We start from the raw sequence: 14,133 nt of genomic DNA on the forward strand, positions 1-14,133 counted from the left end.
AAAAGAAAAAAAAAAGAAAGTGGAACATTAAAAACAACCTGAATGTCCAACAGCAGGAACAGGAGCCAAAGTGGTACATCCATCCCATGGACTGCGATGCAGCCATAGAAAGTCACCAATTTGTAAGCCGAAAAGATATTTACAATGTGTCATGAAGAACGGCATGTCATGACATGCTATCCGGGAGGCCATTTGGAGACATATATGGGTGTGAGTGTATATATATACAAACACTAAAACATTAAACAGTGGGGAAGGCCATATCCAAGACATTAACAGTGATTCATTCTAGATTGATGGGACGTGATGAGTTTACTTTGGCTCATCAATATCTTTGCATTTTCTAAATTAGATTACTAGTGCCAAAAGGGAAGATTAGGATAAGTATCTTATCATGGTCTTTATCTGCAGAGGCCTGGCCCTGACTGGCAAATGTGCACAGAATGTGTGAGGCCGGGGAATGGGCTCCAACTCTTGAGTGTAGCTGTGGTCACTGAGTTGATGAAGCAGCATTGATGGTGGATCTGTTGTGTGCCCAGCTCAGGGGGGTCTCAGCCTGAAGGGACTCATGGTCTAGTTCAAAAGGTTAGATATTCATTCATCCAACAGATATGGAGCACCCTGTGGGCACTGTGCTTGGTGGCACATTTACAGGAGTGAACAGATATATTCACAGGATGTGGAGCATGGTGCATGATACGAGTGTGGTAGAAAGAAAGTGTTCGCAGAGTTTGGAGGGGAATGAAGGGGAGTGGCAAAGGAAGCAGCCTTTGAGCTGGCATTTGGGGAGCAGCAGGACGCAGTGAGTGGTGATGAGAGCATGGCCTATGCTACTCAGGCAAAGCCGAGGTCCCTTTTCTCTCCAGGTGCAGCAGAGTCCAGAGACCACTGTGCTGCCGACGTGCTGTTTAGCCTCAGGACATTTACTTAACCTCTCCAAGCCTCAGTTTCCCCATCTACAAAATGCAGATCATTTCATATTCTCCTCTGCAGCCTCCAGCTATCTGCCTCTCTTGCTAGGATGCTGTGGGCATAAATGATCTTTCAGCTTTTCCCGGAAATTCCCAGTTGCCTTCCTGGGCTTGTCACTTGCTAGCTTGACTGCTCTGGTACGTTGGTTCCACTAGCTTTGGCGTGTTTCATGGCCCCATCGCTCCTTCCTCTAAGCTGCTCAAATGACTTTTGCAGTTAAATTAGGGGGAGAGAGCTTTACCTAATCCCTGCTCTGTGCCTGTGAAAGCTATGACTGGCCTTCAGCAGGGTGAATGCTGCAGAATTCAGAGAATGCCACAGACCCTGGAGAGGCCAGCTCTGTGGCAAACGTGGAAGGAACAAGCTGAGACCCCGGCAGTGCCACTCCCACTAGGCCTGGAGTCATGGAGATGTGCTCCAGGCAGGGCTGCAGCGGGTCTTCCTGCCATGCCCAGTAAGCCTGTGGCAGCAGCACGACAGGGGGACCCCCCTCCTGCCCTCAGGAGCTACTGTGTGGGCTGCTGTGTAGGCCACTGGTCTTCCCAGCTGAGGAACAGAGGAGACAGGGTTCAGAGTTGGGAGGGTTCTTAGCCAGCTTCTGTTCAACCTCCTCTGGAGAAACTGGGGCAGGACCAGGGGTCCTTAGTAGTAGATGGGGAGAAGGGATGACAGCAGCTCTGAGCCCCCATTTCTGAAGTGGGGATATCTGGACAACTGAGGTTGTGATCTCTCACCCACAGTCCAGCCTTTACTGAATCACTCAGCAAAACTTGCCTGTCATTGTTATCTTCTGGGGGCCAGGGGCCAGTGCAAGGGCCGAGACCAGGTTCTGGCCTTGGCCTTGCCCCTCTGCATTGTGGGCTGAAGCATATGGACTTTGGGATCGGGAACTGTCCTGCCCCCACCACTTACTGGCTTGGCGACCTTGGGCATGAAGAAACTGAGACTCAAGTTTCCTTACCTGGGATGTGGATCATTGTGAGGAACCGTCTAACGTGGGCCTCAAACATCAGTTCCCAGAAGCAGCCCCCTTTGCCGGGCCCATTTAGACAAAGGTAATGTCTATACCGCCTTGCGCCTTGATTTCCTTCTGTGTCTAATGGAGGTTGATGGCCCATGAAATAAAAGCCAAGTGCAAGGGATCTTTCTTATTCTGGGTGATCAGGGGCAGAGGGGAAAGCATCTGTACCCCTGCCCACCTGCTGTCTGTGCCGCTGGGGAATGGCTGCAACAGAGATGCTGAATGTGACGATGTGCAAGAGTCCAAGGAGTTAGCCCTTTTCTTCCCAGCCATTATTAATTATTAACAGGGAAAATGAGGGCCCTGCTTGAAAAAAGAGATTCAAGAACTACCATAGGCAGCACCTTCCTTTAGCTCCCACACCTTGCAAGGGGCCGGGAGGAGGGAGGCCAGGCTGCTGGCAGCTGTGTGGTGTGACATTTGCACCCACATGAGCTCCAGAGAAGGCGAAGGAGGTGAGTGGCCACTCCTATTGCCTGTTCTTGCTTTCCTCTTTTCCCAGGAGTCACGTCTGCTCATAACCCTGCCTTCTAAAAACAGCCTATCTCTGCGTCTTTTCCTGCCCAAGCCTCCATTTGCCGTGGACTCCCAGCCTCTCCCACCCCTCCTTGCTGGCTCTCAAACTGTCACGTGGTTCCTGCTCGAGGCAGGTGGTGACCAGCCTCCCACCCCCGGCTGCCTTATAGCCAGTCTTCTTGTTGGGGATACAGCTTCTAGATTAAGCATTTCCTTTGTCCCCCAGCATTCAATGCCATAGACTGGGTCCCTGGTCTCATACGCAGAGCCTGTCTTCATGGAACTGAGAGGGCAGGTCACCCCAGAGTCTAAGGGTGGGTGAGCTCCTCCTGTTAGGGAATCTGTCTGCCTGTTTACAGGGCCTGGTGATTCCTGCATAGCGCTCCTCTGTGGTCAAGAGTCTTCTCTGTCTCTGTGTCAGCCCTGCCACCCACTGGCTGGGTGACCCCAGGCAAAATTACTTCCTCCCACCGAGCCTGGGTTTTCACAACTTTGAGGACCCTCCTGCCTCCCATGGTCTCTCTACCATGATCTGTACAGCTTCTTGTCAATGGCCTGTGAGTATAAATGTGTCCATGAACTTTCTAGTTGGTGCTCTCAGCGGAGGCCAATCTGGGGCTTTGGCCTTCTGTGAGGGGCTCCGGGAGCCACAGGAGAAATCTGAGGCTCAGTCCTTGTTCCTTTCTATGTGAGCTGACATCCGGGTTATCTCAGGGGAGAACTCAGGCTGACGCTCTGCTGGCCAAGCTCTGTGGGCTTGTCCCCAGGGATCTGGGCTGCTGCTCAGCAGATGCAGGCCCCAGAGCAGTGGCAGGGAGCAGGGGACCTGTACTAGCTGGACGCATGTTGCTGGAGCACTGTGCTGGTGTACAGTGTGCAGGCGTCTTGTCAACTTATGAGGCTTCCCTTCAAGGTGGGCAGTGTGACCCCATTTTACAGGTGGGAAAGCTTAGGTGCAGGGATCCTGTCTGAGGCACCACAATCACTGCAAAACCAGGTGTATCCTTCTGACTCCAGAGCTTGTTCATCTTAAAACCACCACCCACCCCCTCCTAACTATCACATGAAGCGAAGGATCTGGGGGCCTTGACCTAAAGAAGGTGGTGGTATTTTCTAAGCTCCAGGCTTCAGAAGTGTCATGGACAAGAAGAGATAGGTTTGTTCTTTGCTGTGACCCACAGCAGAACAAGGAGGCCTGGAAGATTCCAAAACCAATTTGAGATCATCTCCAGGAAACCCTGTCTCTCAGGACAGGTCAGCAGGGAAATGCCTGCCATGGGGACCTTATGGGGCCCAGAGATTCCGTGACTCCTGTCTTGTGCCCTCTGGCTTCTGCTGGGAGTAAGGTCCCTGGCTGTGGAGGGACTGGCTGGGTAGTCCAGGGAGTGGTAAGCGTCCTGGTCAGATAAAGCCGGACACTGCTGCTGGGTCCCGGAGATCCCTGCAAGAAGACTGTTTTCCCTCTCTCTTATCTAAAAGGGCTCCTTGAAGGGCTCTCATAGCTGGGGGTGGTGGAGATGCAAGGTGGGAAGGCCACATGAGAGGTGGAATGAAGAGCATGGGCGCTGGGGCAGCTGGCCTGGCTTCAGAGCCTGGCCCCAGCACTTCCTGGCTGGGTATCTATTCTTGGGCAAGGACTTAACTTCACATTTTATCTTCCTCATCTATAAGATGGAGATAATGATAGTACTCAGCTCATGCAGCTCTTGTGAGGATTAAACAAACTGAAGAACTTCAGTCAGTAAGCACTCAACATGCGTTACCTAAAAAACTATCATGAACGACAAACGTGGCGCAGCACAGAGATTCCAGAGGCTCACATCCCTGCAAACTCCCACTTTTAGCCTGGCAGACAGCTTTGGGGAGAAGAGGCCCCTGGGAGCTCCCATGGGTGCTAAACCCTCTGCCAATTCTGGTGTAAAGCCTTTGAGTTGCTTTCTTCCTTCTCATGCCCACCATGTCGGGCATGGACATTGGACATTGGACACTGGGACACCAGGCAACAGCAAATTTGGGCCCCAGCTCAGCTTCTTGCCAGTTCTGTGCCCTTCAGCATCAGTCTTTTCCGAGCCTCAGTTTCCTCCTCTGTAAAGTGGGCAGAGGAGCACCTGTACTGCTTCTACCCTCATGACCATGGGGAGGATCAAACATGGAGGTGCTTTATAAAGTCAAATGTGCGTCTGCACATATGAGGGGCTGTCCCAAACCAGTGGCCTCCCATCCCCTTCTCCCCAGGAGAGCTGGCGTGGAGCCACATTCCAGTTGCCAAGCCCAGAGGAGAGGAAAGTATCTGTCTTCGGGGGATGCTGTTGTGTGGGCTCTTTCCGGAGCATAGGGAACAGAGCTGTCCTCCCTCCTTCCGGTGTTGTGAAACCCATTCCCCACTGCAGGGCTCAAGGCATGGCAAAGGTGGAGACTGCAGAAACCTTGCTGAAGGTCAGGGCTCTGTGTCTGTCAGCCTGAAGGTGGGCCGGGCCTCGGGGCAGGTCCAAGCAGCCTCTTTGAAAGCTTTTGTCAGAGGAAGGATAGGAAGCTCCCAGGAAGACTCAACAGGAATTAGAGAGCAGTTAGTGGAGGTGTATACATGTATCCTTTGACAGAGCAATGAGTCCTGCTCCTGGGCATACACCCAAAAACTTTCCCACATTGGCTCCTAAGGACAGATAGAGGCCACTTGGGTATCATCGCTGGCACAGTAGAGAGGTAGAGTGTGGTGGGCACACAGCATGGTATAGTAGGCAGCAGTCACAAGCAGATGGATTTGATGTACACAGGCCTCGGGGATGGATTGTAAACCATGGCTTAGTCAGTCACACTGGTACTATTGGGCACTGATACCCTTCCCCATTGAAAAGAACCAGGACTTCTTGGAGAAGTGGCTGATTCCAGGGCTGGGAACAGGGAAGGCTCAAGATGTGTCTTCCTAGAAAGTCAGGCAGTGCATCCAAAAAGTGCTGGAGCCATGTCAAAACGGGCTCCCACTGGTCAAATCTAGACAACCTGAGCATCAGAATTGTAAGGAGCCAGCCCCCCCACCCCACCCATGGATACCCTGAGTTTGGTGGCGACAAAGGAATGAGAAAAAGACAGATTAAGAATGAAAGTGAGACCAGGGGACCATCACTTGTAATGGAGGCAGTGAAGGCCCCAGGCTCTGGTTTCCACAATATTTATTGAACACAACCACTTTTATCTGTAGTGCAGGTAGTAGGGTGAATTGGTGAAGGGGAGGCTGTTCATCAAACATAAAATTGATAGTAGTGGTGGTTTATGTGAGTTTCTCATGAGCTAAAAGCATATGTTTATCAATAGACAGTGCCGCTGATGGGAGTGGGCTTAGCAAGGAGCCAATGCCTGGTTAGATTCCAGTGCTTCAAGGGAGTGTTGTGTCCTTGGGCACTATGTTTAGAACATCAGAGCTTAGGTCACTCTGTTCCTGGGAACATGCTGGCATAGAGAGGCCTTCCTCCCCAGAGGCCTCTGTGGCCTTCTGCAGTTTATTGTTCCTGATTTTTTTAATACCTTACTTATAACCAGTTTATGTAGGCACACTCTAAGTCCTTCCTCCATTGCTGCCTCCTGCAACACAGAATAATGAAGTACAAGAATGAACTGTAAATCCCTAGAAACATAGGAGTCTATATTGATAATAGATAAATGGAAGAGAAATAGAATGCTGAGGACTGGTGACACTGGAAAATCATTTTGCAGCCATCATAAAGATCAGGTCAGGTGGGAATCTTTAGTGGATGCTAAATCTAAAGGTGGTGAATGCTACATGTTGGTGAGAACCAACATTTAGGATATTTGGACGCACTTAAGATGTGTCCCCACAGACTTCTTGTTAGTTGCAAGGGAGAAAAAAACACAACAGTAATTATAGAGTAGAGAAAGCAAGTAACACATTGATCAAGTGATCAAAAGTAACAATAAAGATGATCTTGGCGTGCCTCTGATGATGCCCCAGGAAGGACATTTGCCTGTGCGAAATCTCGGTCAAATCATGAGGAAACACCAGACAAACACAAAATGAGGAACTTTTAAAAAGGGATGGGGTAGTGCACTACTCCTCCAATGTCAACGTCATAAAAGACAAAGGAGCCCAGAGTTAGAAGTAAATGCAGGCCGGGCGCGGTGGCTCAAGCCTGTAATCCCAGCACTTTGGGAGGCCGAGGCGGGTGGATCACGAGGTCAAGAGATCGAGACCATCCTGGTCAACACGGTGAAACCCTGTCTCTACTAAAAATACAAAAAATTAGCTGGGCATGGTGGCGCATGCCTGTAATCCCAGCTACTCAGGAGGCTGAGGCAGGGGAATTGCCTGAACCCAGGAGACGGAGGTTGCGGTGAGCCGAGATCGCACCATTGCACTCCAGCCTGGGTAACAAAAGCGAAATTCCGTCTCAAAAAAAAAAAAAAAAAAAAAAAAAAAAAAAAAAAAGAAGTAAATGCAATCCTTGATTCCAGACTGGTTCTGGTACCAGAGGGGGGAAGTCCTAAACAGGATGTTAGGACACCTGACCACACTGAACTGTGGGCCCTGGGTTAGATACACGTTCTATCAATGTCAACACCCGGAACCCATAACTGCACTGTGGTTATATAAGTAAGAAAGTATCCCAGTTCCTAGGAAATACACACTGAGGGCCATAATGTATGTATGGTACACTCAAATGATTCAGGAGTAAAGTGTGTGTGTGTGTGTGTGTGTGTGTGTGTGTGTGTGTGGAGAGAGAGAGAGAAACAGAAAATGCATGCACAAATGATAGAGCAAATAGGATAAAATGATAACAATTGGTGAATCTAGCTAAAGGGCATCTGGTATTTTTGCTACTGTTTTTATTTTTATTTTTGCAACATTTTATACACTTGAAATTATTTCCAAATGAAAAAGGGAGGGGGGAAGAGACAAGACAATAATATTCAACTTTCCTGAGTAAAAAAAGTTTAAGACTTTCTCAAACAAAAGTCCTAAAAACATTTAAAGCGCGGCCCATGCTATGTAGCTCCATTTATATGAAGGTCAGGAATAGACTGAATTAATGATGAGGAAGATCAGGGGGGTATAAACTGGAAAGGGGCACAAAGAAACTCTATTGGGGGGTTCTTGAAATGTTTTCTGTTTTTATCTGGGTGAGGGTCACATACATCTGCAGATACACCCAGAACAATGGAAAGCAGGGCCTCGAAGAGATCTTGGCAGACTCACGTTCATAGCAGCATTATTCATCATAGCCAAGCGAGGGAAGCAACCCGGGTGACCATTGACAGGTGAACCTCAAGGTTCATTCACATTATGGCATGTGTCTGAAGTTTCTTCCTTTTTATTTATTTATAGATGGAGTTTCCTTGTTGCCCAGGCTGGAGTACAATGGCGCAACCTTGGCACACTGCAACCTCCACCTCCCAGGTTCAAGCAGCTCTTCTTCCTCAGCATCTCCAGTAGCTGGGATTATAGGCACCTGCCACCACACCTGGCTAATTTTTTGTATTTCATAGAGGCGGGGTTTCACCATGTTGGCCAGGCTGGTCTCGAACTCCTGACCTCAGGTGATCCACCCGCTTGGACCTCCCAAAGTGCTGAGATTATAGACATGAACCACTGCGCCTGGTGTTTCTTCCTTTTCAAGGCTGAATAATCCTGCATTATCAATGCCACATGCCATAACGTGGATGAGCCTTGAGGACATTATGCCCAGTGGCATAAGCCCATCACAAAAAGACAAATACTCTATGATTCCACTTATGTGAGGTGCCTAGAGTAGTCAAATTTATAAAGACGGAAAGTAGAGTGGTGGTTGCCAGGTGCTGGGAGGAGGGAGGATAGGGAGTTCTTGTTTAAATGGGTATAGAGTTTCAGTTTTGCAAGATAGTATTCTGACGATTGGTTGTACAACAGTGTGAATGTACTTCATGCTACTCAACTGTACACTTAAAAATGGTTAGGATGGTAAATTTATTTGATTTTACCACAACTAAAAATTAAAAATAAATTACAAAGAAGATTGTTACTGGTGCTTAGTTAAAAATACATGTATGAAGAAGTGACCTGAGATCTATAGCACAGATCTCAAGTAAAATATGTGCATAATATTCACCAGTGTGTTCTAAAATTGAAAACAAAACAACCACAAAAACAAAAACCCCCCAACTCTGGCCAATAGTTGGTGCCCAGGAGAGGAGAGGAGCTGGCTCTTGCCGTCACTGTCGGCCTGCGGTTGTGTGGGACTCCGTGGGGTGAGGTCTCGCCCCATCCTGTGCTGGGGTGGGAGGTTTTATGGGACCTGGCTGCTCACAGAGTTGGATCAGGGGAGATCAGATGCAGCCAGAGCCTCAGCCTAGATAGAGGGCTTGCATCGAGTCCAGCGTCCTATTCTTGTCTGAGTGATCCTAAAGGTTAGGTGGGAGGAACAGGTTACGGGGTGTTAATATAGCTGCTGCCTTATTCTGGTCCTTTAAAAAAATTGAGGTGAAATTCCCATAACATAAAATGAACCATTTAAATTAACCATTTAAAGTGTACAGTTCATTGGCATTTAGGACATTCACAGTATTGTGCAATCATCACCTCTATCTAATTCCAAAATATTTCTGTCACCCTAAAGGAGTCCCCATTCCCTTTAAGCAGTCACTCCCCAATTTTATTCTGTTTGAGGAAAGATTAGTTATTTCCATTTTCAAGATTACAAGGTACAGGGAAGTAATAAACTTTTTTAGGTGATAAAGCTGGGGCATCAGCTTAGGGCTGTCTGACGTTTCATGTCTGTGACACTACGCTGTGCTGCGTCTTCAGTTACAACTGAGAATATTGGACCTGGAATTAATTAGTAGATCACTACGATCTTTATATTTGTTACAATGTGGCATTTCTGATGAGTGTTGGAAAATATCCTAGTATCTTTATGTAAGTTAGGTGGATGACAGCTTGAAACTTGATTTCCATATTCTACACATTAAATTTTGGAAACTAGAGCTGGGACAGGAGATATGTTTGTTTTGATTCCAGAGAACATTCCATCTCTAAGTGATGATCCAATATAGTCTGGAACTTCTCAGATACTCTTATGGAGCAATAATAGAGGTAGGGCACATTATCAACAGTCCTGATAAATTCAAAGTGTAACTAACCTCCCTTAGATAGACCCAAGATAGTCATGTATGCTTCTCTGGGGACTCTTTAGAGGTATGATGGAGCAGATGACATGATATAGAATGGCATTCCCATGGTTAAGAAGAATTTCCATAGGCCACTGTATCCAGCTTCCTCTCTCTTGGCTAAAATATTCTTTATGCACACAATAGTCTTTGTTTTTTAACAGCTTTATTGAGATATACTTCACATACTATACAATTCACCCATTTAAAGTATGCAATTCAGTCGTTTTTGGCATATTACATTATTTTTAAATTGTGATAAATATATATAACATAAAATTTGCTATTTTAACTTTTTTTTCTTAAACAAATAGAGACTGGGGTCTCACTATGTTGCCCATCCTGGGTTTGAACTCCTGGGCTCAAGTGATTCTCCCACCTTAGCCTCCTGACTAGCTGAGACTATAGCCCAGCTGACTTTAACCATTTTTAAGCATACCGAGTGGCATTAATTACTTTCACCATGTTGTGCAACCATCACCACTATCTATTTCTAAAATATTTTCATCACCCCAACAGAATCTGTAGCTATTAAGCAATAACTTCCTACTTCCCTTTCTCCTTGTCCCTAGTAACCTCTGTTCTGCTTTCTGTTTCTAACAATTTAACTGCTCTATGTACCTCACATAAGTGGAGTCATACGTTCTGTGTCTTTTTGTGCCTTCTTTCTTTCTTTAGCACAATGTTTTCAAGGTTCATCCATGGCATAGCCTGTATCAGAATTTCATTCCTTTAAATGGCTGCATAGTATTCCATTATATGTATATACCATTTTGTTTATCCATTCATCCATTGGCAGACATTTGGCTCTTGTAAATGATGCTGCAATGAACATTTGTGTAAAATTGTTTGTTTGAATACCAGTTTTTAATTATTTCAGTTCTACCTATAAGTAAAATTGCTGGGTTATATGGTAATCCTACGTTTGACTTTTTGAAGCAGCTGATTCTTATATTTTAGGATGCTTTCATCCATGTGGTTGTCTTATCCTGGTAGGCCTGATGGCCCCTCGCACAGGGCTGGGCACCAGGAGCTGAGCCCACGTGCAGTGGGTCCTGGGGAGCTGCCCCTCACCATCAGGTGCTCAGAATCCCCTTGGCCCATTGTCCTTTTCTGTCTGGTTGGCCGTCACCTCTCTAACCTGTCCATTCTGTCCCCAACAGATGTGCCCGTGGAGAAGCTGGCTGCCATGCCAGCCTTGCGCAGCATCAACCTCCGCTTCAACCCACTCAATGCCGAGGTGCGCGTGATCGCCCCGCCGCTCATCAAGTTTGACATGCTTATGTCTCCGGAAGGCGCAAGAACCCCCCTACCTTAGGCCACCCTCCTCATGCCCACCCAGCAAGGGACAGAGGCCACTGGCCTGTCACCCTGGAAGGGAGGGAGGCCCATGGGAGGCCAAGCTTGCAGGCTGGGGGTGGGTGGGCCGACCAGCAAGTGGTGGGTGGGGCGCAGCCGGTCTGAATAGATAGCTTACAACAGTAGCGGCCTCTGGAATGCCCAAGGGAAGAGGCAAGGTGGGGCCTGCCGCCTGGACTCTGGGCACTTACAGCTGCTATGCAAGCTCAGGCAGATCTCCTGCCTTCTCTGAGCCTTGTCACTTGAAAAAAGGGACCTTGGAAAAGGTCCCTACAAAAAGGCAGGGACCCTTTACCTCCTTTGGGCTCCCTGGAGGTTTTTAAGCAGTATGTGCCTCCAAGTTACCTCCAGATCAGCAGGCACAGGTGGGCATTGCTGGGTATTTTCTGGACCCCTGCGGGTTTGAGGCCTTGTTTTTAGTGCTGAGTGCCAGTTGCTGTCCTGAGAAGAGAAGACAACCCCCATCTATTTATTACTTCCTGAGAACTGACCTGGATACGGCCCTCTTCAGGGCCCGGCCTTCACCCCTGTGGTCCCTGAACTGGCAGGAGCCTCAGCTAGGAGTCCTGTGAGAGCTGTGGCGGGAATCCGGCCTGGCACTGCTGCAGGGCAAGAACATTCATGTAGGAGCCCGAGGACCAGCAGGCTGGGAGTGGGGAGCAAGTCACGTCAGCTCTGTCCTTCCTGACAGCTAACAAATCGGCGGGGTGGGAAGTCCTGAGTTCTCCGTCCCTCTGTAGTGTCACCCCTGAGCCGCGGGAGAGGTGGCCCAGAGAACGGCAGAGCCATTTGCACCTGTGGCTCTGGTCTGAAGCGATCAGATGGCCACCCTCACCACAGTCCCATCCAGCAGCAGCCTGGCTGCCTTGTCAGGGCCCCTGGGGGCAAAACATGGTGTGAATCATCAAATTTGTAGCCAGCCAGTTCCCAGGCCAACACCCAAACCCCTGATGACCTAGTCCTTTAAAGGACTCAACCTGGCATCTTAGGGTATGATGAGGCAACAGGGTGACCAGCTCTCCTGGTTTCCCAGGACGTGGAACTTTCAGTGCTAAAACTGGGACAGTACCCGGCAAGTGGGAATGGCTGGTGCCCTACCAGGAGAAGGCCTGGGGCTTTTTCTTCCTGAGAACACCTGTGGCTTGAAGACTGCTTGGTCCTCAGGCATCTACCTCCCATTTCTCTCATGTGTGGAGCAGGCTGACTCAGGGCCCCAGACTCCACCTGATCTGCACCTTTGTTTGAATCTCTGGAGGCACCTGAGGCCCCTGGGCTTGAGGCAAAGCCAGGCCACCCAAATCCTGCATTCTGTGGATGAGTGGCCACTTTAGCACTCCTAGGGCTAAGATGTTAAGAGCTCAGATCACTGCTCAGAGCAGTAATCCCTGCTCAGAAAGCTCCCAATTCTCCCGTCCCTGCCCAGGTCTCCTGTCTCTGCCCAGGTCTCCTGTCTCTTGGTAAGGAGCTGACAGGTTGGGCCACTGTTGGGCCATCACTGAGCTCTCAGTATCTCAAAAAACTTCGTTCTGCTCATATCACAAGGCCTGGTTGGTCAAACTCTGGGCAAAGGGTTTTCAGGATGAGGAGGTTAAGACAGGATCTCCAGAGCTACCGAGTTCATCTGTGGGTGTTGGAGGCAAGTTGGGGCTGAAGTCCTGTTCAGGCTGTGCTGGCCCCACCTGCCTTGTGACCTGGACAGGGTTTCTCCCTGTTGAAGAAGAGGCATGCTTCTCTGATGTGCACAAAGGCAGTGTATGACCAGAGCCTTGCAACTCACAGTGTGGTCTGTGGACCGGCAGTGGCAGTGTCCCCTGGGAGCTTGTTAGGAATGCAGAGTCCAGGCCTCACCCTAGACCTCCCGACTCAGACCCTGCATTTTAGCAAGACCCCCAGCTGATTCCTATAAGCACTTCAGAGTTTGAGAAGCAAGGACCGAGGCTGGGGATGTCCTCCAACAAGAGGGTAAAGGTTCTCTCAGTTCTCTCCTTGCCACTTCCAGGGATCCGAGCCTGTGCTCAGCCTCCTCCCTAACCAGCCCTGAGAGACCCTTGGCCTGTTAGATTGTTCCAGAGTCTGTGTGGCACTTCTGAAGAAGGGAGTGACCTGCAGTCACCAGGAGATGAGGGTTAGGTGTGCCTGGCCCTTTGGACCTGGCCTTTCTGGTTAACCCCTGCATGCCAAGCTGTCTGCTGACCCAGGTCCTCACCTCAGGCCTCTGAAGGGGCAGCTTCTGGAAGTTGTTTTCTCCTCTGCTTGGAGAGTTTGCCCTTGCCTCTCGGGGAAAGTGTGGGCAGCCACAGCAGCCCCCAAATCAGAGCTCACAGTGAGTGAGCCCCTTAGCTTTAGTCTGCAATAAAGAATGCATTGATTTCGTCTGCCTGGTTGGTGTTTAATTCATTCTCACTGTACAGACCTCCTATAGCCTGGCTGCCCTTGCAAGAGGGCAGCCCACATGCAAGAGGGGTGCCCTCTTGTTGAAAGCATGAGGTAGAGAAGGCTAGACTGGGATGAAACGTGGATTAGTCACAGGTGGGCACAGGTGCAGCCAAGCAGAATTGGTGCGTGCCCCCCAGCTGCTCTGCTGCAGGATGGCTAAACGTCAGGGGGAAACTGCGTATCTGGGAAAGGATGAAGAGACCCGCTATCTCCAAATTTCTCCCTTACTGGTGCCAGAAATTACTCCTTTAGTCATTTGTTCTGCTGAGACCATGGTTCTTAAAGAGGGGTCTCTGGGCCAGTAGCATCAGCAGCACCAGGAAGTTGGTTAGAAATACAAATTCTTGGCCGGGCATGGTGGCTCACACCTGTAAGCCAAACACTTTGGAGGCCAAGGCGGGCGTATCACCTGAGGTCGGGAATTCAAGATCAGCCTGACCAACATGGTGAAACACCATCTTTTCAAAAAAAAAAAAACATTCTTGACCCCACCCCAGATGTGCAGAATCTGAAATCGGGAGTGGGGCCCAGCATTCTGTCTTAACAAGTGCTCTGTGTGGTTCCGATGCTCGCTAGAGAACTGCTGTCCTGGGTTCAATGTTAAAGTCAGGATTTGCTTTTTTCTAAGTCTGAGAGGCCAACTTAAGTTTGCCTTGAGTTTTAGGCCAGGTGCT

At 49.0% G+C, this 14,133-nt stretch overlaps 1 protein-coding gene across 7 annotated transcripts in view; it reads left to right on the top strand.

The window, feature by feature from the left end:
• LRRC20 (leucine rich repeat containing 20) overlaps positions 1 to 13,398 on the top strand; it is a 76,906-nt gene extending 63,508 nt beyond the window's left edge. For 6 of the 7 annotated variants that reach the window (XM_017548874.2, XM_017548877.2, XM_017548876.2 and 3 more), the window contains one exon: positions 10,828 to 13,395. In XM_017548874.2, coding sequence (XP_017404363.1) covers positions 10,828 to 10,982 — 155 coding nt within the window. In that variant the 3' untranslated portion in view covers positions 10,983 to 13,395. Of the gene's footprint in view, positions 1 to 10,827 lie in introns of all 7 variants that reach the window. The other variant, XM_037745834.1, reaches the window with a different exon arrangement.
• Positions 13,399 to 14,133: the final 735 nt, after the last annotated feature.

Source organism: Cebus imitator, unplaced genomic scaffold (genome assembly GCF_001604975.1).
Source record: "Cebus imitator isolate Cc_AM_T3 unplaced genomic scaffold, Cebus_imitator-1.0 Scaffold215, whole genome shotgun sequence".
Lineage (NCBI taxonomy): Eukaryota > Metazoa > Chordata > Mammalia > Primates > Cebidae > Cebus > Cebus imitator.